Raw genomic sequence first — 26,320 nt, 5'->3', positions numbered from 1 at the left:
TTTGACCACTGCATTCCGTTTAGCGAAAACAAAATAAATGGAGCGAGAAATGCAAATGGTAGCGTTCTCACATGCAATTCGTTCATTACTTTTTTGGTTCATAATTTTTCATTCATAATTATTTGATTGTTATTATCATTCATTATTATTTTATTCATTATTTTCATTCGTTATTCATTTATTTTTTCGTTCATGCAATTTCGTTCACTCATGAGTTGACTGCTTGAGGAAAGCTCAACAAGAATCTGAGCAGCACCTTTATTTTTTTGCTGCAAAACTCCGTTTCTAGGATCATCGTCACCTCTGGCAACGTTCAAGCCAGGATGCCGAACCGAAACCGAATCGAAAGCCATACCCGAACCGGAATTCTAGCCGGAAATGAACCCGAACGTGAACCGGAAAAGTAATAACGGTTACTGGTTAGACCCGAAACGGTTCCAACATGGTGTGCAAACTGGAGGCTCCTACGTAAGTGATTCTTGTAAACAATTACTGTTGCGTCAGCTCACCCCACGAGAACATTGTTGCGACTCGTGAGTTGCGTCATGCGCGAAAATTGGGATAGACGATGGGCTTGTGCTGGTCACCTCGGCACTTGCACGTTTGAACTCGGCCGTGCCAGTTGTGTTCTGCCGCCGAAACGCTGTTTCATCAGGGAATCGCCGAATCTCGCCGTTTCTGCTGCAGCTCCCGATTCGTACGCTGGGCCGTTAGTGTGTACACGGCAAACGCACACGTTGGGACACGCAGGAGCGCGAGGAAGACGGTGTCCTCGAGGAGGGGAAAAGGGAAAACCAATTAGTTCGTCAGCAGGGCTTCTTGTAAGAATATCACCGCGTTCGCTAATGAACGCTCGGGCTGGAAACGGCACGGTGAATGTGCGTTTGTTCCGTGCCATGGTTCCCCACACGTTTGGCGCCTCCAAGCAGAGGTCAACGCTCTTCGATTTATGCAAATGATTCCTAGGGCACAAATATGCGAGATTTGTATTTTTTTGTTTTTTGTTTTTTGTCTGCGCTTAGTCAGCGCAAGACTCTCTCCAAGTGCTGTTAAGTGATAAATATCGTCGCGGAGTCTAGCATAAGCTGTTCTTATTCATCCTTCAGAAGCATCAATCTCTTTACCTGTTATTATTTTTAAGAACAGCAAGAAATCGGCGATAACGCTAGCTGGCTTCATTATGTTTTACAGACTAGAAGTTTGAGGTTGTTATTTCTGTAATACAGTGTGAATGCGCGCTTTGTCACAATTCGCTCCCCGCCAGTCCAGTAATAAAGACTCCAAGAAAAAGAAAAATTGAGTTACAGGCTGCTGACAAGGCGTGGAATCCAGGCGGAGGGAGCGCGCACAAGGCGCTGGTGTCAGACGGGCACCGTATGCCACGGAAGCTTTCGCTTTCACTCTTGTAACAAAGGACAAATATGGAAATGAGCCGGGCACTTATTTGTGTTTTCCTGTGTCGGGTAGTTAAGGTGCGCATCATGTTACTTTAAGCTGTTTTGCGCATAATTCAGGCCCCATCCTATTTCACTTATCGAGCAAAACTTGGCGAGCATGCCACACAACGCCAGCAAGTTATTTGTAAAGTCGAGGGAAAGGAACTGTTTATAAAGTGCCTCTTGCTTTACTTTCATCCTTCACATAAAGTTAATTCTTCTGCGAGATGCTTTGAGCTGCGCGATTGATGATCGCGGTGCATGCTCATTGTGTGCTAATGTTTTAGTTGATTTGTGGACATTGTGATGCATAAAAATTAAGGTGATTCGTTGTATATCCGAGACTGTATTGCGTCATTTCACTTCAAGATTGTCGCTTGTAATCCCTGTGTATGTGCTATACTATTATGCTAGACTTAATAATGCTATTTGCGTCTCGATATATTACCGGTAAATTTATTTTTCTTTAAAAGCCTGCAACGTTATGTCGCTAAATTGCGATGTGACATGCACAAAGAAAAAGAAAAGCCTTACGATAATTAAGTTAGGACCGTGATATTTCGGTTTAAAAATCAGTGTGTTTATACCGCTCAGATGACTTGTGCTTTTTACTAGGTGTGTGGGAATATTCAATTTATTAAATGAATGATTTATTTAAACTAAAATGCAAAAATTGTTAAATTTGTTTAGGTGATCTTTTCAAATTTTAAATCTTGTTCGAAACATTCGATGTCAGTGCATACGCACTAACGCTCCTAGTGGTCTGTTACTCAAAATAAACTCGGTTGCAAGTGGGCGTCTTTCCTGTTTTGGTCGCCTGTTTCCGCAGCACTTCAGCGTTCCGCTTTTCAATATAGAATATTCAAAATTTCGGCTAAGAATCGAGTAGTCTCGACTCGAGAATTTGCTGTACGAAGTTGTCGAATATTGGTTTCGTTCGAATACTACAAGGAACAACAGTTCTTGGAGCCTACAGACGAGAATGGCAGATGCAAACAGAAACTCGTTATGATTGAATCTCGTTCAGCAGGTCCGCAGTTATTGTGCAGACGATCGAGTTCATCAACAAACACGCACAGAAGGTCACTTATGCACAATAGTCACCAGCTATTGGGTAAGCACGTCTAGTTTTAGGCAGACAATGTGTTCACTGTTTTGATTTAGACGGACAAATATGCGTATATTGTTTGACCAAACTCAACAATGTTTGGATTACTTCAAAACGATGCTCGGCGCTGTAGTATTGCTTGTTGCTCCCTTTCAATTATCATTATACACTCTATTACATACATTTGGGAGCTCCTGTTACTCCTTTATTTTTATTTTCATAGTCATCGTGCACCAGATGTGATCTTACTGTATCACGGCATGCCTGTGTCAAATAATGTATGCAAGTCTTTTTGTTGCCGAACAGGCTCCACGAAATTTCTCATTTCACTTATTTAGAAATTGCAAATATGCGATATTATACTGGATATGCGATGGTCGTCTTTCTTAAATTCTCGTTTTCGATTACATTTAAAAATATACAATTCGAACATCGCTGTAAATTTCTACCGTTTTCCCTGCACTCATGACAAAGAAAACGCGGGCAGGAGGCGGCGGGGCGTGGCACCACGTGGCACACACGCCGGCGACGACAGTGCCTCAAGATGACCGCCTTCTTGTGTATGGCTGCACAGCATCAAACTTCACTGACATCCAGTAAAAAACACCGCTTTTTCTCTGCGACGTGCAAAAAGCTCTTCCGCCTCCAGACAAAGCCGGCGCATGCGTCATGCGGGAAAGCCGACAGCAGCCTATCGCTACCGGACAGGACGTTTACTGTGCTGAGCTGGCTCGCGAACCGTTAAAAATTTCTCCGAACCGGAACTGAGCCGAGAAGAAACCGGACTGCTCTGAACGCGAACCTGAACCGAACCGGCATTTTTCCGGCTTAGAACCCTGGTTCAAACCCAGCCATCCTTCACACCGGCAAAGTGAAGCCTTGTATTATTGCTGTATGTTTAGCAAAAATATGATGTCCGCATTTTCAGTATTCCTTTATACTTTACAAAACCTTAACGGTCATACGTAATTTTATAACCTCAGCGCACGAAGGCGACGCACCGGCGTCGAATCCCAACCGTTTTTAACGGGGAGCAAATACTTTCTCGTTTTGCATATATTGTGCATTAGTGTTACTTACAGCGCGCATTACAACACACATGCTTCGTCTTTCTTCTGTGTCCGTGTTCTTAGTGCGCGCCGTAAGTAATGATAACGCAGGTGTAGCGATTCGCACAGCCCGCTACAGTAGTATATTCCGTATATTCTGCGTTCATTTCGCCTTTGGCGTACCGCTACGCAGGTCAATGGCGCAGAGGAATGAGAAATCACTGCCGCTTTTAAGTGCGCGATGCAGCGGACTACACCGAAGCTCACCGGAATCAAAGACGATGAGCGACTGGTCGGTGTTGGGCCTCTCCTCGAAATCCAGGTCGACGGTCGCCGAGCCCTGGCGCGTGTAGCAGCGCACCGAGGAGCGCTGGCTGGTGTCGCCCGTGCGCACCACGGTCACCGAGAGCGAGCCGGCCTCTTCGTCCACGACGTACTCCTCCTCCAGGAAGAACATCTTCGGCACTGCACCGTCGCCGTGCAAGACCCCGCTGCGTGACACGAAGCCGCTAGCGCGGCGTGACGCGCCATCGGCTCTACTCGCGCGCCGCATTTCGTTTGAGCCCGACAAGTGCCAGGGCAACTGTCGGTTGTCGTCCAGCTGAATGCATTTTATGTACTGCTAATGCTCTGGTTGCGAACGCTGCTGAGGTGTAGGAAAAGGCCCACCTACGCTGTTTGCCGCATGCTATCCTGCATGCACACTTGCTTCCCGTATGCTATCCTGCAGGGTTAAGCTAAACAAACCTTATCAAAGAATAAATTAAGCTTTCTCTGAAATCATGCTAAGAACCCTTAACTTTTATTATGGGAAGGGCAGCAATAGACGACGGAAAGTACCGTCGTTTCCGACGCCCATGTGCGCAGTCATACCGTCGGACAGCGTGTCGTTGATGGAGACGACAGCGGTGGCCGGAGTGCCGACTGTCCCGTTGACGGGAGCGCGCAGCACCAGCTGGAAGGTCTCGATGAACTCCAGCTCGGGCTGGCCGTAGTCGTCGAGCAGCACCACTTCCACCGTCTGCGACGTCGAGCCGCTCGGGAAGCGCACCAGCTCGCCCACTGCGATGTAGTCGCTGCCGGCTGCACGGGAAAGATGCCACGCGAGGAGTTACAGGCAGCTCAGATGCAGGCGTAGGTGCTACTACCCTCTCTCGTTCACATTTGCCCTCTCCTCGCGCCATTTCGAGAGTGATGTGGTGTGGTTACGGGATGAAGGATGCCTGTGCACGATTTTCAAACTAACGTGCTTTTCTGGCACTGTTATGCACCTAAAGCTGCGGCTGATGTTGCTGCTGGCGTGTGAGATAACATTTTGATTTTCAAGCATCAAATAGTTCGGTATTTAGATTCAAAAGAACTGACTTTATTCACCATGAAAAGAAGGCAGTGAACGAATAATTGCTTCAGACTGTAGAGACAGGCTCTTAGAGTGTCATCTCACAGGCAATCCTGTGATTGCAATCCTGTGAAATTTGTCGTCCGCCTGGACACAGCAGATCGTCAGGATGGCCGAGTGGTCTAAGGCGCCAGATTTAAGCTCTGGTACTCGAAAGAGGACACAGCAGAACCAGGTCAAGTGAAATTAGAAGTTGAAGGGCAATCGGGAACGCGCACCTCGAGCGCTCGGCGGAGACATCTGCTTCGAGCGCACCGTAACGGACGAGGCGACGCTCAGGTCTGGGCCATCTCGGAGCACGGTGACCTCGAAGCTCCCCGCGCTCTCGTCCACCTCGTAGTTGGCTTTCTCGAAGTAGAAGTACGGCACTGCATTGGAAGGCAACGGACGGGAATGCGAACATTACGATCACCCCGCGGAGTCGGCAATGCAATTTGCGCGGAAATTGTGTCCGATAAGGATTTGCAATAAGCAGCAGCTGCCAACTATGGAGAAAGCAAAACAAATTGAAATAAAGGTCTCCTAAACGCTCTTGTGCTCCCGGAGCGACTTTGGCCGCACAGAGCGTGTAATGCGCACTGTTGCTGCGCAATGTGTGATGGAAACCCCCACCACGCATACAATGGCACAAATTGCCTCTACTTCTGTGGGAAATGAAAGGGAAAAGAATTACCGTCATAAAAACGATGGTGGTCGTGGTTTTGGCACGTAAAACCCCAAAATTTAATTTTTTATAACGATGGTAATCGCACGGCTCATAGCTGCGCATTTATGTTTTTAGATTTTCTTATTCTATAAATTTGGCGTCTGCGCCACTTTTAGAAACAGGAAAAAAAAAAGCTTCCGGGACATAAACCCAGCAGCTGGACTCAAAACAGCGACCTGGCGACCTCCAGGGAGCAAGTTCCGGACAAGCTAACCTCCGAGTCTGGAGACGGCATGCATATCAGGAGTGGCGCACGCACCTCTGCCCACCAGAGTGCTTAATTACTGTGCACTTACTATATCGACGTTTTGCGATGATAGATTAGCGATAAGAAGCTTACGCTGCATGGAGATATGTTGTACTAAAAGTAGCGGACCTAAAGTCAGTGGGCGCTATCGTGCTCGGACTTTGCACTGCTGACGATGGAAAGTCTTAGGGACTGTGCGCAAACTGCTTGCATGCGCTACTTTTCAAGCTGGCTGATATTTTGACAGCGTGGAACCACGAGGAAGAGCGTGTGCGCAAAGGCCGCACACATAGAACTATTATTCTTATCGCTTTATCAGCCACGTATTATGCGCAGGCGTGGATCAGCCCGAGCGCATACCCAGAGTCACAAAGAAGGGAGGCAAATATATGCTGAACACTGCCACTTTGAGACATACGAGGGCCGTTACAGCCAAGAGGTTGCAAAAAGCTCGTGCGAGTGTGGTGCAAAAAGACTCCAGCATTCTGTAGAAGTTTTAAATCAACTTTCTACATTATTGACTTTAGGGCTTTCCCGCAATTGCGCAATGCCTGGCAGTATAGTGTACATATACGCTTGGTAGAAATCTTTAAGTTGTAGCACCGATTACCAGTTGCCCAACCCGGAAATGCGCTACGAAATACATCATCGTCACAATTAACTGCATGCCACAATGCGCTATGGAGGCTTTTTGGTCATATAATTGGAACATCGATAAATTTGGAAATAAATTTTAGGAATCTCCTCAGATATTGTCAGAGACAGTGCAAGTCTCATGTTTCCTGCTAAGTGGTGATGACTTCACTGCTGCTCGGCTATAACTCCACGATTGCTACATGTGTCACAAAGTGAGTTGACCTAACTAAAAAAAACAGAAGGTCACTCAAATGTCGACGCTAAAAAATACAAGGTTGATGAATGTGGTGGTTCAAATGTTTTAATGATGTAATGTTGTTTACATATATCTATTCTGTCTCGTTTTCATGTCCATTATTCATTCATTTCGTATCCTGTTTGTATCGTACTTCACGCGAAATTACGTCCACCTTGCCTCCTTTAGCGTGGAAACTTGGTCGACCCTTTCATTTTTCAGCATTTGACACTGGAGTGCGCCCCTCGCCTCGGCTTGCTGGTCGCTCTTTCACGCTACCGCGAGGCATATTAGCATATTATGAGTGTTTACGGCTTCTTCAAAACAGACGCGCAAGGCTCGGGCGACGCACGCGCGCTGCCTGCTGCTCTCCGCTCTTCCTGCTTTTCCGACCCGGAGGTTCCGAACTCTAAACCGAACTCGGGTACTTCGCGGCATCAGGCGGAAGGCACATCAGTTAAGTTAGATGACAGTTGGCGGCGGAACGCCGGCGGGCGACAACGACACAAGCACTCACATCCCGCCCTGCTTACGGCTAATTATGCTCCTCTTTAACTATATCCTTAGTTGCTAACTGATGCTGCATTTCGTCGTGGAGAGAAAGGTACCGTTTGATACCATTTTCATGTTCACAGGACAAGTCACTTAACCGGCGGCTTTTTTCTGGAAGTGGTTACATGATAGCCAGATCTCGGATACATCAACCCTGTCTGAAGTCAGCTAAGACGACTTTGCCTTCAAGAAGTAATTGGTAGAACACTCTACATCACCTAATAGAAATTTGCGATTTGTCACGCAAGTAATGTCTGCCTCTTCAAGTAAACCTCTTGAAGAAGCGGAATTGCGCTATCTGCCACATGCGCTCAAAAAAAGAAAAAGAAAAAAAAAACCTCTTCGCACAACAAAATGAATTATACAGGTGGAATACGCTCTGCAAAGCAACAAAAAACCATAAATTTGGGGGTTAACGTCCCGAAACTTGTGTGTTAGTGCCTTTGAGGGATGCAGTAGTGGAGGGCTCCGACTTAATTCTGACACCCTGGGGTTTGGACGTGCGCCTGAACCAACGTGCACAGACGTTCTGGTATTTTGCCCTCATCGAAATTCGGCCACCGTGGCAGAGTATCGAACCCTCGACTTCGCGCTCACACTATAGGCAAAATCCACATTACAATGCGCCGGCAGGCTAGATGGTTCGATAGGTTTAGCATGCAAAACGCGTACAAACGACGGGCGAAAAGAACACAGGGCACCCTTCGGCAGTCATCTGTGCGCGCTGTGCGCCTTACGCAGACAGTTTCGCCTTGACGTTTTCGGAAATATTGCGCGCAATAAACCGATTTTGAATCAGTTTTCTCTATAATGCAGATTTTAGCGCGCAGTATAAAAGCTGGAGGATTTAGACAGAAAGTCTGAACAGACCATCTTTGGGGTCAGCAGCGATGCTGACGACGATGGAGCCGTTCTGTCCGACCCGGCCGTTCTGCGGCAAAGCCAAGCTGACGGTGAAGTTCTCGGCCTCTTCGAAGAGGGAGTCGTCGATGATGACAACGCGACATGTTTTCTCGGCTTCGCCAGTGCGGAAGCGCACAAGGCTGCTTGGGTTCGCTGGTCTGGCTACGTAGTCCGAGTAGGATTCCAACGGTGACGGCTGGGTACCAGAGGCTGTTCCTGTTAGGTGAGAGAAGGTAAAGAGTCGTGTATTTGCGGTATTTTCTTCAGAAACATGCCAAGAAAGAAATGCATGTATGCCCTGCAAGATTAGGTGCTGGGCAACCCCATCATCTGCAACCAGAGTACACCACAGCGCCACCTTTATTGTCACCAGGTGGGCTTACCTGTTTTCTTCGTACGTGTTTCACCACATTTTCTTGTCTGCTTACCTCCAAGCAATGAATCAGTTGCTAAATGACGCGCTAAAGAGAGTCATATATCATCATTATTTCCAAAGGACTCTTTGTATGAGACGCTGACGCGATACCACATTATCATGAAGTATTTCGGTGTTCGGAAGTTAGTTCGAAGCTGCTGAGCAAGTAAGCACTTCTGAGCAAGTAAACTACAAAATGACAGAGGAAAAGAAAAAGAAGTAGGCATGTATTGTAAGATCCAAATTAAGCACAAGCGGAAGTACTGCTGCTTTCTTTATACACATATTGCATTTATATCTATCTCGCGATGTTCCTCGAGATTGCATATCTCTGGCAAGCGCGATTGTTGCATCGCTAGGCAAATCACTGTTGATGGCCCCACGGCGCACAACCGTTATCTTTCTCGCAGTCCTGATCACAATGCGACTCTATTGACCTCACAAGGACCTCAAGTTGCATCTTCAGAAGTTTTTCGGCACCATATTAAGGCTGCCTCCCAACCGGATATACACCAACATAAATACCTTCATTTTCCTTGTGGTCTGTGTAGAAATCCGATATATACCAGACTACTAAAATATAACGAAAAAGGCCTATCACCTAAACATGCTTCTAAAATAGACAACGTTACTATTACTAAATTCGATATATTTGGACTGAGCGCAAATTTATACCTCTGGGTTGTTCTCGTCACCCAGTTCAACAGGCGCGATTGTCATTCTGGCTACGCTAATCACCATTCAGCTTAAACTGTCCCGTATAAAGACATCAACTATGACAGAGTTTGCCACAATGCGTGCAAAACACGTCCTACAAGAGCGACCTCGCAAATGGGCGATATTTTACGACTTTAAGCTAGTTCTTCATAGCTGGCAATTCACCCTACATCACAGAGGTTTCATAAGCACTTGGATATGGGATAAGAGAGCATCACCACAAAACTCTAGATACCGGGCACGGAATAATGTTTCAGTGGCTTCCATAAAACACTGTTATTGGTGGGGACGGCAGACATTGTCAGCTCCTAACGGGAAGCTTACCATTATCACTGAAAAGGAAGGTGTACAATCAGTGCATTTTACCAGTACTGACATATGGGGCAGAGACTTGGAGACTGACAAAGGAGCTTGAGAACAAGTTAAGGACGGGTATAGACGATATTCTAATTGACATAAAGAGAAAAAAAATGGAGCTGGGAAGGTCATGAATGCGCCCGATCAGATAACCGTTGGACCCTTAGGGTTACAGAATGGATATCAAGAGAAGGGAAACGCAGTCGAGGACGTCAGAAGACTAGGTGGAGCGATGAAATTTGGAAATTCGCGGGCGCTAGTTGGAATCGGTTGGTGCAGGACAGGGGTAATTAGAGATCGCAGGGAGAGGTCTTCGTCCTGCAGTGGACATAAAACAGGCTTATGCTGATGATGATTGCTGGGGATGGCTTCACCGACGAAGCTGCCCAGACCACGCATGAAAGAACTTGAACAGTTCCGATACCCCTATCGAAAACCGACGCTGCATGCATGCAGGGGCGCAGCCAGGAGCGGGGGGAAGGGGAGGCGAGGGGCTTATGGGGCTGCAGCACCCCCCCCCCCCCCCCCGAAGTTCTTTCGTGCTGTCATGCACCGCCGACCCGAACAACCCCCGGCGCCGGGAACCATTCTGGATTTTGTCTAAAAAGACTTTTTTTTCGCGTTCGAAAATAAATTTCGGTAGGAACATTGCGAACTGGGCTGGATTTCGCGGCAACGCCCATGCACCGGGAGTCACATAACGCAAGAGGCCTCATCCAAGCACAAAGTTTCAAGTGTTTCAAGGGCGTTTTGTTGGCGAGCGAGCTCGTCGCGGCATCTCGCGGAGTCCGCGGAATTTACGGAGCGCATGGATTTCATTTCCGAAACTTTATGGGTCTAAAGTACTCAATTTTCTTATGTGAAAGGTGCATTGACACTTCCAAGGTCGTGCGTCAGATTTTCAATTCCGGAACTTTGTGGGTTTAATGGTCTTATAAACCTTTGACGCCAAAGGTGCATTGACTTTTCTAAAGTCGTTCATCGGACCATACAACCACACAAGCCAAACCAACACACTATCAGACAAGTTGACAAAGCACGCAGCGAGATCCGATAAGACGAAGCGTTGGGGTAGTTCATTTGTGCCGTCATGTCACAGAAAAGAATATCGACATTTTTTTTTCACCTGCGCCAAAGCATCCATGTCAAGACACTAAAGCTAGCAAAGGTAACTACGTTCTTATTTATTTTACTACTCTAACTTTTATTCGCGAGGACCACATTGAGCCTCTTCAATTTCCTTGTTCTCGCTAGCCGCGGGCTGCCAGAGCTAGCTTGCGTTTTTCTCGCATGCGTTTTTCACGTGTTGCCCCGAACAACGCGCGGCGAACTTGGATGCGCGTTCGTTTATCTCTGGCGGAGTAGATTTTCCCCTAGCAGAGTTTTGGACGCTTCCCGACTAGCAAACGAGAAAGAGAAACAATGGTCACTCGCCGCCATCACTGTCGGGACTCGCCGGACTGCGACGCATTCGCTTGAGCGCAACCTCTGCGGAAAGTCTTGTCTCGCCTGTGAAGGATACCGAGCAGTATGCGTATGGTTATCAGTAGACCGAGCGTCTCAGGTTTTCGCCAATATTTCTTCAGTAGCCACATTAAGAGGGAGCATTAGTTCGGGTGCTCCTTTCTAAATACATGTAAAAGGAGAATTCGTTTTTCTCGGCAACCACTGCACCAAACTTGATGAGGGTTGTTGCATTGAAAATAAAAACTTTAAATCTAGTATCTTTGGTTTCGAATTCTTAATTTAGGTCGTTAATTTATCACTAAATATTGGCAAAAAATTTCAAAACTTCAGAAAACGAAACTATCAAGTTTACAACTCAGTAACTCAGCAATGAAAAATGATATCACGATTCTGTGAATCCCATCTCATGGCACATTTCAAGCGAACAAAACTGATATGTTGCACATGAATCTGAAAAAAAATTAGCTATGTGTAAACTCAGCTTTTGCATAACCCTTGTACACAACGTAACAAATTAATGTAACATATAAATTGACATGTAGAATTTGTCCACTTTGAATGATCTACTGGATGCCGTTTAAAGAACCGCTATATCTGTTCTTGACGGAGAGCTATTAATTTGTAAACTTCGGGCTTCTATCTTTTACGAACTTCCGCATTTATGAAATGTCTTTCAACAGTATTCAGGCCCTAAGTCGCAATTCCGCTCCCAACAGTCACTAGAATCTAACTCTCTCGAATGCAGCAAATTTTATTAATATCGGTCCAATGGTTATCTCAGAAAAGCGTTTTTGCGTTTTATTTGTATTTGAATAGGTCGCGTCGGAGCTTGGCCCGAGCTACAGCTTCCTCTTAAGTGCCCAAAGTAGGCATTCGATTGTGGCCAATATGCTTTCCTTTGGGTTTTTTCATTTCGGTGCCCCGTCCCACAAAAGAAAGAAGACATTGTTGCGTCGCAGCGAATTGTCGCATTGTAAAAGTTCGATTCAGTTACTTCTAATTCTGCGGAAATTAATGGGCCGCGGGGCGCTTCAGTTGCCGAATACTCTTATTATATTATTGTGATCGCAATTATAAGGACACTACAGGCGCATTCCGTCCGTCGCCTTCGCCCTCGCGTACCGTCTAAAGTCCATGGATGATGAAATCGTGACCGCGCTCCGCATGCTTTATGTGCGAGTGAAATCGTAGGGGAGGGGGCTGGCATGGGGTGAGCCGATGATGGTGGTTCGGTCTTGTGTGCGCACGGGAGAAAAGCGGGGAGGAAGCGCGCCGGCCTTCCGTCGCGCGTGATACATCAGGGGGAGTCTGTGATCTGTGAATCTGTGATTGCGCAACATGCTTATTTGCCTTGCCTGACGCATTATATACAGCGACGTTTTTTAGACACGTAGATTTGTCGGAGGCATACGTATATTTAAATATATTGTTGCGAAGTTTTGTGTATACGTGCAGTGAACTTTGTTTCCAGTAATACGTTTTTGTCTTTATCAAGCTGTATCTTCGCATTTGTATATTCTATTGTATCTTCGCATTCCTAATGTATGCGGGCGAGTCAAATGAAAGTAAACTAACCCACCCCGCGCAATAATGGTTCTGTTCATTATTTTCGAGGCATGCGCGCAGCGCACAGGCATCTCTCATTTACAAAAGTGACATGCAGGTGTCACGATAAATTTTCTTTAATGCTCTCATACACTGGGTTGAACATGGTTGCGTGACATAATAGACGCTCAGAAAGTTGAACAGCGGGGTGTCGTGAGAATTTTGACAGCTGAAGGCATTTCCCAAAAAGAAATTAGTCGCTGTATGACTGCCGTCTACGTTGAACATTGCATTTCATTGGCCTCTGTGAAGCGTTGGAGCAAACGGTCCAGAGAAGGACGTGAAGTTGCAAAGACGATCCAAGGCCGGGTCAAAGCTACCGTGCAATCACCCCCAACACAATTGCAAAGGTTGATGAGCTGATTAGACAAGAAGAAAGGGTAAGCATCGATAAACTAGCAAAGCGTGTGAGCATCAGTAACGGTTCGGTTGACACTATAATTCATGAGCATCTTGGTTGTCGGCCCTTGTGTGCGCAATAGATGCCAATATTATAGGAACCACCACTAGAAGACCGAGAGGTTGAGCGCTGCCTTGACTCATCTAATCCGTTATCACAATGAGGGTGACGACTTCTTGTCTGCAATTGCGACCGGGGACGAATCGTAGTGCCACTATTACGAGCCTGAAACACGACGACAAAGCTTACAGTAGAAACATTCGAAGTCACCACCCCCAAAGAAAGCAAAGGTCGTAATTTCTGCCGGAAAGGTGCTGACTTTATTTTAGATCGTCAGGGGCGATTACAGATTGAATTTGCTAAACCTGGAGAGACTATCAATCGTTTCCGATATTGTGAAACGCCGGATAGCCTGCGTGTCGCAATCAAGAACAAACGATGCGGAACATGACGAATGGGGTCATCTTGTTCCACGACAATCCCCGTCCCCACGTCGCTGATGTGGTTAATACAAAACTGGTGAAGTTCAAGTGGGAAACGCTGCAGCATCCGCCATACAGCCCAGACCTGTCGCCCTGCGACTTCCACATTATGGGGAAATTAAAAAACCAGCTCAAGGGAATCAGATTCGTGTCGGACTGTGACGTGAAAGAGTCAGTTACCGACTTTTTGAAACAGCAACCTGAGAAGCTTTATAAGATGGGAATGACGCCACTCGTTATTCGATGGTACAAATGTCTAAATGATCATGGAGACAACTTTTAAATAAAGTACCCCGTTTTTCATATATTCGCATTGGTTCACTTTCATTTGACTCGCCCTCGTATATTTTGCAGAGCTCGTGCTTTTTATATGTGCTCTCGATTGCGACTATAATTTCGGTGCAATTGCTCACAATACACGACCGGTGACAGCTGCTTCTGCGCAATACATTGGAACAAGGGCAGCGTCATTCAGATTTTATCTAGCCGTTCCATATGTACAAGAATCTAAACAAGGTTCTTGAATGACAAAGTTTCATTAAAATATGTGTCCTCAACTTGTTCATTTCATGGCCTTTACATTTTTCATATCAGCGACATGCATTGCTTTGCTGGTTTCGAAGTGATATAGTTCTAACGTTCGTGTGATATTTTATTTACCTATTAAGTGGCCAAAAAACATGGAATCATTGACATCAGTTATTTTGGGCACAAGTTTTGGGATATACGAGTATATTCTTTTATGAAAAAATCCATATTTTACCTGTCTTGACAGTGCGTAGCGTTCAAGAATTCGTTTGCAGCATCTTTGGCTATGGTAGTGCAGTTATTCATGTATTTGATCGCTCGACAAATTTTTAAGGAGGAGGCCAAGCTGTCGTGAGCTCTCCACCCCCTTCCCCGAACGAAATATCTGGCTACGCCACTGGCTGCATGGAAAGTTTATCTCCTGGTTCGAATTATTCTTCTTAGAACGCTTCTATCTGTGTTCTCTGGTTTTCGACGAATTCTTCGGAATTTCCTGGTGCCTCGGCTCCCGGTTTTGTGGCCATGGACGCGGAGCCTTCCAGAGGCCCTCCTGGCCAGCGGTCATCAAGGCCGTCCCTCACGAGGAAGAGAGGAAGCGTGCTCAGTGACACCGAAGACACTGAGCTATACTCGATGTCGGATGAAGACTCATCGGATGATAGCTTCATCACTGTCCGCAGAAAGAGGGCCAAAAGGAGGACTGTCAACGCGAACCCATCAACGCAAGCGAGCACGGCGACGTTGAAGTCAAGGCCTGAACGCTGGCCTCACGTCATCGTGTTCGTACCCGAAGAGCCCTCAAACACCCTCCGACTGCTAAACAGGAAAGAACTATCTGTTCTCTTGGAAGGGGTCGTGCCGAATGAAATTAAGGATATTCGGATAAATGCACGCAAAAATGTCCTCGCAATCGATGTTACCAACGGGAGTGCGCTCGAAAAACTGAAGCAAATCTCGGTGCTAGGGCGCATCAAAGTGCGTTCATATATCCCGATGGATGACGCATCCACAGCAGGTGTCATTTATGACATCGATGTCGCCATTCCCAACGCGGACTTGCCTATCCTCGTCAAACCAGCAAGTGAGGGTGTTGTCATCACGCGTGTGAGCCGCCTTGGAACATCGCGCTGCGTCAAACTGATCTTCAAAGGAGATTGCTTACCAACACACGTCAAAGTCGGTCACTTCCGACACCCTGTTCGGCCCTTCATACCAAAGCCTCTTCAATGCCATCAGTGCTTCAGGCTTGGACATGTCAAGGGTGTCTGCCCAAACTCGATACTATGTCCCCGTTGTGCTGAACCTCATGCGGAGGAGACGTGCCGGGCTACTGTCCTAAAGTGCGGCAACTGTAATGGTTCCCATGCTGCCTCGTCTAGGGACTGCCCTCGCATCAAGAAAGAGGTCGCTGTTCTCAAGCAAATGGTTCGGGACAATTCGACACACAAGGAGGCTGCTGCAACGATCCGGCGTCGGCGTCGGCGTCACCGAACCGCCTCAAAAAAGGCAGAGCCGCGAAAGGAGAGGGCCGCTTCCATTGTAGCACCCACTTTCTCCAATCAGGCCAAAAAGGGGCTGAACAGCACAAGGAGGTCGCCTGAAAGGAATTTGTCTCAAGAAGAATGGCCTGCGCTTCCAAGCCAGCAATCTCCCACAGAACTACAGATTGTCAAGCCCGCTCGGGACCGTGCTCCTGCTGCTGATGCCACGCCTAAAGCAGATCGGCAAGTCCTTTCAATGCTGCGTCCCCTCATAGATGCCATTCGAGTGATTCTGTCGAACCTTGGAACTACGTCTGCTCAAAATGCACTGAAAGTACTGGACGCCTTAAACCCAGTGCTTGAGTGCCTCGAATAGAGACATGGCCAGCCATCGCCCATCGTTTCGAGAGGAAGTCAAGGCAGCGTCAATCATACAATGGAACGCAAGAGGACTAAAATCACGCCTTTCGGATTTTCGTCAGTATATATATACTCATTTGTTCCCAGTCATTGTCATATGTGAGCCTAATGTGTCAAAACCAGTCAGATTATCGGGATACGAAGCTGTTATATCCGCAACAACTAATGCATGCAGCAAAGTCATCGTTTTTCTTCGTCAAGAACTGACATATGTTCGCCAGCCGATTCCGCCTCATGATAAAAATCAATACGTTTGCCTAACAATTAAAAAGGGCAAACTCATGTTTACACTTGTTGGCGTTTATGTATCGCCTTCAAGTGTTTTTGATCCCAAACGATTAACGAACATCTTGTCTATGTGCCCTGCCCCATATGTCATCATCGGAGATTTTAATGCGCACCATATAGCATGGGGAAGCGCAAGAACAAATGCAAGAGGGCAAAGACTTGCAAACTTCGCCTGTAACCACGGCCTTTCACTCCTGAATGACGGCAGCCCAACGTTTATACGAGGCGTGAATTATGGCAGCTGTCTTGACCTAGCTTTCGTCTCCAGCAGTTTCACAAGATATGTTAAATGGTTTTCGGATATCGAGACACACGGGAGTGATCATATTCCCACGTACCTTGTCATCAAAGGAATGTCCAGTCCCACCCCACGGAACACCATTCGATTAATTGACTGGACCACTTTTACTTCCACCATGGAGGATGCTTGTCGAGAGGGCCTGTCCTCTGGATTAGAGGAAGCGATCAAGTCTGCAATGCTACACGCCGCGCGCACGGTCACGGTTTCGTCGAAGCACACGGAATTGGATATAGAGTTGGAGCGACTTCGTGCACTCCGTCGTCGTGCGGAGCGGCGTTACCGGCGTACAAAATCCATCGAAGACCTTAGGACAGCCAGACGACTACAAAAGAAACTTCAACGTCGCATGGATAGATTGGCATCTCGACGTTGGGCAAGATTTTGCCAGTCACTAGACCCCCGAAAGCCACTTTCCCACATCTGGAGAGCCATACGTGGTCTACGTTCCTTCCCTGAACAACGCTTCCCATTCAAAGCGCTGGCGCTCTTCCAGGGGCGGCTAGAGGTTGATGTTGCAGAAGACTTTTGTGCAAGGATCGCTGGCCAAGCAACCGGTCCAGGCTTTCGAGCCCCCAGTCGCATCCCTGTTTCACGTGACGGCCGCATGGATCTTCCTTTCATAATGGAGGAACTAGAAGCGGCTCTTGCTCTATGCAGGCGTTCTTCATCCGCGGGACCAGATGGAATATCCTACCGCGCCTTGAACAACCTGAGTGATGGCGCACGGAGAGAACTGTTACATCTCTACAACTTATCTTGGCAGGATGGCATGGTTCCCGAAGAATGGAAGATAAGCCGCTTGGTCCCTCTCCTGAAGCAAGGCAAGTCCCCACTTGAACCCACCTCATACCGCCCAATAGCGCTGGCCAGCTGTGTGGGAAAGATAATGGAAAAGATGATCCTTGCCCGCTTGGAGTGGTACCTGGAGCACTACAACATGTTACCGAATTGCATGGCTGGTTTTCGTCGAGATCGCTCTTCAGTAGACAGCGTTGTTGATCTCGCTACGTACGTCCAGCTTCAAAAGTCACGCAAAAGATTATGTGCAGCTTTGTTCTTGGATGTCAAGGGGGCATACGATAACGTATCTCACGAGGCTATCCTCGATGCTCTTGAGATGGTTGGTCTAGGTGGTCGAGTTTTCCAATGGATCTCTCATTACCTTTTTATGAGATCTTTCTTTGTCTGTACCGGTGATGGTAAAACCGCACTACACTACACGTACCGAGGTGTTCCTCAAGGCGGTGTACTAAGCCCTACCCTATTCAACCTCACACTCATTGGTCTCGTTGATCATCTGCCAGCAGCGATCAAGATATCAATGTACGCCGACGACATATGTATATGGACCTCAGGTGTGACACGTCCTCAGATGCGTGCACGACTTCAAAAAGCTGCTACTCTAATAGCTATATACCTCCGCAACCAAGGTCTTGAAATCTCGTCAGACAAATGTGCACTGATGGCGTTCACTCGCAAACCAATGACACCCTACGCCATATCAATAAATGGCCAGTTAATTTCTTATGAGAAGACTCACAAATTTCTTGGCATAATCATTGATAGAGATCTCTCATGGAGCCCCCACGTGACCTACTTGAAGAAGCGTCTGACAGCAATCTCCCAACTTTTCAAGTTTCTGGGAGGAAAGACTTGGGGAATGTCAGTGCATGCAATGTTGGAATTGTACAGGGCTCTTTTTCTGGGCTTCTTGAGATACAGTTTGCCCGTACTGACCAACACCTGCCAGACAAATCTCCGTGCTCTACAGGCTATTCAAGCTCGGGCTCTCAGGGTTTGTCTTGGTTTGCCAAAATGCACATCGATAGCAGCGACTATTGCGATTGCTCGGGACCAACCTATACAAACACACATTGCGGTAGAAGTGTTGAGAGTGCACATTAGGCACGTTGCCCGTGCCTGTTCCCACCATCTGGCAACACTACCGTCAGAAAGGCCGCAGGCAGCATTTTGTACTACGATTTCGGAGTATTCCACCTGCCTCCCGTCAGGCTTCACCCCCGCAACTAAGCCATCGATTCCTCCATGGTGTTTGGCTCGACCCGCAGTGCACCTCACCGTACCAGGAATCAGGAAAAAATCTGAGCTGTCATCACCTGCTCTTAAACAACTAACTCTGCTCCTTTTGCACGAGAAGTACGCCGAACATGTACATATTTATACTGATGGATCGACAACTCTCCAGTGTTCCTCTGGAGCCGTGGTCTTCCCAGCGAAAGCCACCACCATCAGTTTCAAGACATGTCACCCAACGACACCGATGGCCGCGGAACTTGCAGCCCTTCGCGCTGCACTTCGTCTCGTCAGCCAAGAGCAACCTCGAAGGTGGTCAATATTCAGTGACTCGAAGGCTGCACTGCAATCTTTGCTATCGGCCCTGCGGCGGGGACCACACGAACAACTGGTATTTGAGATTAGAGAACTCATTCATACCTTAACTGAGAAAGGACACCACGTGACATTTCAGTGGCTTCCAAGTCACTGCGGAGTCATAGGGAATGAACACGCTGACAACGCTGCTCGGTCGGCTCTTCAAGGGGACGAAGAGGAGCCGATACCGTTATCAAGGACAGATGCCGCTCGAAAACTTCGAATTATCAGCCGTGACATCACGTTCTCCTTGTGGAACGCTGGAAGTTTTCACGACTACCGACTCCACAATCTTGACTACTCTCTACGCCTTTGTATTCCAGCTGGACTCTGCCGTCGCGAAGCTACCCTGCTTTGTCGACTATGGCTAGGGGTGGCTTTCACCAAGTCTTTCGCTTACCGAATTGGATGGGCCGACGACGCCACGTGTGAGGACTGTGGTAACGAGGAGACTTTTCAACACCTTCTTTGTGACTGTCCTCGATATAATTTACAGAGACAATCACTCGCAACCGCGATAGCGCGCTTTGACCAAAGACCTCTCACAGAGGAACTTATTTTACAATACCGCCATCACAAGCCATCGCAGCAGAGGGCGACGAGGGCACTGTTGCGGTTTTTGAGGGCGACAGGATTGGACAGCCGGCTGTAGCCTGAACAAATGTTGATAGTGTGGCAAGCGTCACTGTGCTGTGCGATGACAGTATTCGGTGCCAGTGACCGATGGTGACTGTGTGTCTAGGCTCCTTCCTTTCCTTCTCTCTACTTTGTTACCACTTTACCTCCCCCTCCCCTCTCTCCCCAGTGTAGGGTAGCCAACCGGATCTTTTTCTCTGGTTAACCTCCCTGCCTTTCCCCTTTCCCCCCTCTCTCTCTCTCTCTCTCTACTAGTCCCTCGAAGTGTTGTCTATATAAATTGGTGCCTTCATTCACGCTGCAAATGCTACCTCGGATTTTCCACTCCGAGGCGACACTGTCGTGCTGCCTCTGGCACGGAGCGGCACGTGTACGAAAGCTTACTCGTTCCGGATCAGATTGGGGGGAGGGAGGCTCTCCCGCGTGCGACTCCTGCGGAAGCCAAGCTGCTGTCGAACACTTTGCGTCATTTTTTTTCCGTTACGACGCCCACCTTCGCGTTCTCCGAACAGCAATGAACCGGCTAGACCGAAGGCCATTTTCGAAGGCGAAATTCATGGACCATAAGCGTGTGCCTCGTTGGCGCAGAAACTAACGAGGGAGTTACTGGTGTTGCTGAAGTGGGGAAGTCTCTGCGGCCACTTGCATACTCGGCGGAGAAGTTTACGGGTGTGCCGGAGCTGCGGCTGTTTGTTTTCCCTTGTTCCCTTTTCGTCCCCTATAACCCCTCTGCTCAGGGCAGCGCGTCTTCCGATTGAATTCCCCGTTTCTTCCCCCTCCCTCTCTTCTGTATCGCAATTTCGAAGGCACGTGGTCTCACTGCTTACCGTGATGTGTGACGCAGAGCACGCCGACATCCATGGCGAGGTCGCCGCGCCTACGGATGGTCAGCAGCACTTCTCCGCTGTCCTCTGGCACGGTCACGCTGGTCTCGGCAAACGACAGCGTCGGCTCTAGAACGACCGAAAGAAGACAGCGTTAAAAGCAGAAGCTTCTCACGAGATATCCGAGGCAAGAAATTAAGCTTGAGCTGTGTCAGCTCCGATTCGTGTCAAGTTGTCATCTTGCTAATCATTCTGATCATGCATAGTAACGATGTCACAATTAATGACTGAATGAATTAATGCCAATTTCTTGGTTTTATCTTGATACCCGTCAAGTATTGCTCCCTTTTCAGCATCCTAAGCATCATAAGGTAATAGCATCATAAGGTAAACCACACCCAACGTGTGGTTTACCTGATGTATAAAATACGTTCACGGTGTAACGCGGCTACCGACCGACAAGAGCCGAACGCATTCAACAGCGGGACACGCCGTGGCTACTCAGTGGCTATGGTGTTAGGCTGCTGAGCACGAGGTCGCGGGATCGAATCCCGGCCATGGTGGTCGCATTTCGATGGAGGCGAAATGCGAAAACACCCGTGTACTTAGATTTAGGTGCACGTTAAAGATCCCCACGTGGTCGAAATTTCCGGAGTCCTCCACCTCATAATCAGAAAGTGGTTTTGGCACGTTAAACCCCATCATTCTGATCATGCATAGTAACGATGTCACAATTAATGACTGAATGAATTAATGCCAATTTCTTGGTTTTATCTTGATACCCGTCAAGTATTGCTCCCTTTTCAGCATCCTAAGCATCATAAGGTAATAGCATCATAAGGTAAACCACACCCAACGTGTGGTTTACCTGATGTATAAAATACGTTCACGGTGTAACGCGGCTACCGACCGACAAGAGCCGAACGCATTCAACAGCGGGACACGCCGTGGCTACTCAGTGGCTATGGTGTTAGGATGCTGAGCACGAGGTCGCGGGATCGAATCCCGGCCATGGTGGTCGCATTTCGATGGAGGCGAAATGCGAAAACACCCGTGTACTTAGATTTAGGTGCACGTTAAAGATCCCCACGTGGTCGAAATTTCCGGAGTCCTCCACCTCATAATCAGAAAGTGGTTTTGGCACGTTAAACCCCATCATTCTGATCATGCATAGTAACGATGTCACAATTAATGACTGAATGAATTAATGCCAATTTCTTGGTTTTATCTTGATACCCGTCAAGTAATGCTCCCTTTTCAGCATCCTAAGCATCATAAGGTAATAGCATCATAAGGTAAACCACACCCAACGTGCGGTTTACCTGATGTATAAAATACGTTCACGGTGTAACGCGGCTACCGACCGACAAGAGCCGAACGCATTCAACAGCGGGACACGCCGTGGCTACTCAGTGGCTATGGTGTTAGGATGCTGAGCACGAGGTCGCGGGATCGAATCCCGGCCATGGTGGTCGCATTTCGATGGAGGCGAAATGCGAAAACACCCGTGTACTTAGATTTAGGTGCACGTTAAAGATCCCCACGTGGTCGAAATTTCCGGAGTCCTCCACCTCATAATCAGAAAGTGGTTTTGGCACGTTAAACCCCATAATTTAATTTTTTACAGCGGGAACAAATTCTGGCATGCCGTTGAGAACACTGAGGTGAACGTGCTTGCGTAAGTGAAACGGACTAGGTTGTTCGTTCGATGGGTTACTTACATTTCCTCCTCGCGCTCATACAATAAAATTGCTGCGAGCATTCGCGGGAAATTCTCTGGGGGTGCGGAACAAAAACGGGAAGGGAGAAAAGAGGCCATCTTTCACTGGGGCGCACCGTCCTCTGCGTCGTGCAGGGAGACCACAGCTTTGTCCGGAGACTCGGTGGCGGCCATGAGCGCCTGGCCCAGCACCACGAGGAACTCCTCGCGGCGCTCGAAGGACGCGTCGTCCAGCAGCCGCAGCTGCCATTCAGCCTCGGCCTGGCCTGGGTTGAACTGCACCTGGCGGGCGTACGACGCGCTGAAGTCCGTGCCTTGGCGTGCGCTCAGGTTTCGCGCCGAGATCCCTGTGACAGTTACAAAGAAGCCGAGACCAAGAGAGAGAGAAAATATTAATAAATACGCCAGCTTATGCAAAAAAAAGCTGGCTCGCAAAGAACATGCAGGACTGATTCTCGGCTCGTTTGTTTCGAACTCCATCAGATCATTTGCCTGCTTCTCGATTAGTCAGTGCACGAAATGTATTACGTAAACACAAACCTAAGGACAAACCTCAAAGCAATTCGCAGCAAAGAAAGGGCAGGCAAAATAATTAAATCGGAAGAGTGATAGCGAGACCACAAAGTGTGTTGTGTTCTACAAAGTAGTAAGGCGAGGATGAAACTCTTTGCTAAACTTGATCGGCATTACCATTTGATTTAATTTTTCTCCTGTGAGTGCAAGCGCTAAAGAACATCGACAAAGCGACCTTTGCCTAAATGTAGTAAATTATACTATGACTCACGCATACAGTTGCGCGCAAAAAATTATCGAGGGTATTAGAGTCGTCAGACGATCCCACCGCTGTCAACCAGATGTAGCAACTTTGCAAGAAGAAGCTTGCGAAAAATTTGTAGCAAAGGAGCACAGCCTTTTTGTTTACTTCTTCAACACGTCGCAAGCGTAGATAGGTGAAGCGCATAGAATAGTTAAGACTTGTATATACAGGGTGTTTCAGCGAACACTTTCAAAAGATCTTTAAAAGTTGCTTGTGGCAGATATCACAATTCTATTTGATGAGCTGCTCTGCTCGAAGTGGTGGACATACTTGCAGGAGAAATTGAAATCCAAAATAGACTAAATAATGAACATTTACTAATTAAGCTTTAACTAATTACATTATGGCCCATATTGCAATTTACAAATGCTAGCCGTGGAGTTGGCAAGGCGGATCCACTTGGAACGAATTTTTAAGGTGACACCAGTTTCGAGATATAAATTCCCGAACTTTGCGGAGAAATGCATTGGCGCTGTAGTTAATTTGTGAACGGAACGTCGTTTCATGCGCTGAAGAACACATGTAGCTGGAACGCCGATGCATATCTCCGCAAAGTTCGGGAATTTATATCTCGAAATTGGTGTCGTCCTGGGAATTCGCTCCAAGTGGATCCGCCTTGCGAAGTCCGCTGGTAGAATTTGTAAATTGCAATATGAGTCATAAGATAATTAGCTATAAGTTAATTAGTTAATTATTGTTAATTAGCCGATTTTTCGTTTCAATTTTTTGTGTAAGTAGGGTCCGCCGCTTCGAGTGGACCGGCTCATAAACTATAATTGAGCTATCTGCCACAGCCAACCTTTAAAACTTTTTTTGAAAGTGTTTGAAGAAACACCCTGTATATCCCTACCTCTGCGTGTTTCAGCTAAAACACAGTTTTCAATGGAGCTGCACTCTGTGTTTGTCTTCTCGTTATTTGTGCGCGTCATTTAAAGCTTACGTGTCAAGATGCGACAGAAGCCCTTCGCGTTCCAAGAAAGCTGCGCTTTTAAATTACACCGATTGCACCATTTCGATGGTGCCAACAGTTACACTGCCATCAAAGGCTTAACTTCATTCCCGTCATTTCCGGAGTTCAGTAACCGCTGTTTACGACTTGACGCGAAATGGGAGCACTTCTGCACACATTCGTCAGGAAGACGAGAAACCATGAAAGGAGGGCAAATGCGAGCCCGAGGTAGTTGCGTGCCATTCGCGCCGTTAGCAACCGAGTGGGCGCACCGACGAATGCCGTCTCCCCCAGGTGTCCCCTCCTGCGCAGCGTCACCGCCAGGTGCGGGTCGGTCTCGTTGGCGACGAGCCGCTCGTGGGCCAGGGAGATCCACGCCCAGCGAAGATCGAACGTCTGCGCCCGCAGCTCGTTCTTTCCTGCGGAGAATGCGGCAACGTGAGAAGAAGAGGAGACAGGATACAAAGCTCAAATAGCTGCTCAGTTGCCTGTAAGTTGGGAAAACAGGTTAAGAAAGGCAGGGAACATGGCTGGGAACAGAGAAAACAACATCGGGACAAGAGGAAAGTATCCCAAAGCGCTACAAAGGACCCTAACTCTACAGGCGATGAGTGTCAGCCTTGTTGGTACGACATCTTCGCTAGCATTTAGCGCGAGAACGTCAAAAAGCCACGTACAAAAGACGACACACACGCACAAGCGCTCGTAATGTCATCGTCTACCCGGTTTTATGTTTTTCAAAGAGTATACTTAACTTTTAAAGATAGCCTATGGTAGATATAGCACAGATTTAGAAAAACTAGAGCGGGATTACTCAAATCGGTGGACATTACTTGCAGAAGAAATCACTGGTGAAGTTATTGACTAATTATACTTTACAGCACTTATTGCAATTTGCGAATTGCAGCCGGCGAGTTCACGAGACACCACTTGGAATGAATTCTCAGGATGACACCAAGTTCGATGTAAGCGCCGTGAGACCTGTGGGCAAATTGCCCCGCTGTTCTATTTACTTTTTCGATAAAACGCTGTTTTGTGCATTGAAGGGCAAACATATCTGGGACGCCAATCTATTTCGTCGCACATATTGGGAATGAATATCCTAAAATTGGCGCCCCCTTTCAAACTGGTCGGCTACGGCTTTCGAACTCACCGGATACAATTCGCGAATTGCAATATGTCCGATAAGGTAGTTAGTTAAACATTTAATTAGTGAAATTTTGTTTACTATACCAATTTGCATTTTTTATTTCTCGTGTAAATAAAGTTCGCCTCTCAGAGTAAACCAGCTGAAGAACTAGAAGTGTGCTGCTATACGCCATCGGCGAGTTTTAAAAACTTCGTGCAGCTAGTCTGAGCTATCCGGCAGACATTTGTATTCCATGTTTAATAACTGTACAAGTGCACAGAAAATATGGACCAAAAAACGTATACATACACGCACACAGGCGCGCTACTTCCAACAATTTATTTTGTGCTCCCGACGCTGCTTTTTGTACAACGCATAATCTGAGCACATCAGCGCGCAGAGCTCCAAGTCACCACGAGTCAACATTTCTACACGAGCGAGGATCGCACGTCCAGAAAATAAAATTCTTCCATTGTCAGCGCGATCGAGGCCATGATTACGCACACTTCAACCACCTTTTCTGTTTCTTCTGCGTCTATAATCTCTGTTGTAAGCTGATTCCTAATTCGGCCAACAATTTTGCAGGTGTGAAACAAGGGAACGCAACCGCAATTTGTGGCGATTCACTCTAAGAGTTGCGCTTGCGTTCCCTCCTTTAGTTCAGACTGATGGGAGATATTGAGCGAGATCGATATCAACGAAAAGGTAGGAAAAAAATCACTTCTCATTAGAATTACATTTTTAAAAGGAAGAGGTCTGGACACCGACTAAACTGGTTTAGAATAAATGTTTACGTTTCGGCTCCCCCACGCGAGCCTTGCTCACAATGACTCACAAGCGGTAGAGCTGGCGCCCCTTTTATGCGCGGCTCAAAACATGACTAAGGCACCAGGCATACATGGGCAGCAGATTGTCTTCGTTGCGATTAACAGTGTTCGCCGTGGTTTGGATGATTAGGGACTCAAGATAAAGACGCGAAGAATGATTTGATTCCTTGGCAATCACGCGAGATTTCTCCCAGTTAATCGTATGTGACGTGTTGCGCAGTGTTTAGCCAAGATATTCGACGCAATGCGCCGTTTCTGGACGTCATTCCTGTGCTGCTTAAGTATTGTTTTGAAG

General features: G+C 47.3%; 1 protein-coding gene across 3 annotated transcripts in view; it reads right to left on the bottom strand.

Annotated features, from left to right (window-relative positions):
* Positions 1 to 26,320, bottom strand: part of LOC142578660 (FRAS1-related extracellular matrix protein 2-like) — a 300,678-nt gene that overhangs the window by 42,025 nt on the left and 232,333 nt on the right. For all 3 annotated transcript variants that reach the window (XM_075688109.1, XM_075688110.1, XM_075688111.1), the window contains exons 3-9: positions 24,342 to 24,488; positions 22,420 to 22,650; positions 20,587 to 20,712; positions 8,239 to 8,487; positions 5,211 to 5,360; positions 4,467 to 4,676; positions 3,861 to 4,058 (exon numbers count right to left, since the gene is read on the bottom strand). In XM_075688109.1, the coding sequence (XP_075544224.1) occupies positions 3,861 to 4,058; positions 4,467 to 4,676; positions 5,211 to 5,360; positions 8,239 to 8,487; positions 20,587 to 20,712; positions 22,420 to 22,650; positions 24,342 to 24,488 (1,311 nt within the window). The remainder of the gene's footprint in view (positions 1 to 3,860; positions 4,059 to 4,466; positions 4,677 to 5,210; positions 5,361 to 8,238; positions 8,488 to 20,586; positions 20,713 to 22,419; positions 22,651 to 24,341; positions 24,489 to 26,320) is intronic.

The sequence above is a fragment of the Dermacentor variabilis genome, chromosome 4 (genome assembly GCF_050947875.1).
Source record: "Dermacentor variabilis isolate Ectoservices chromosome 4, ASM5094787v1, whole genome shotgun sequence".
NCBI classification, from domain to species: domain Eukaryota; kingdom Metazoa; phylum Arthropoda; class Arachnida; order Ixodida; family Ixodidae; genus Dermacentor; species Dermacentor variabilis.
The sequence above is the reverse complement of the archived record's forward strand: the minus strand, read 5'-3'. Positions and strand labels throughout refer to the sequence as shown.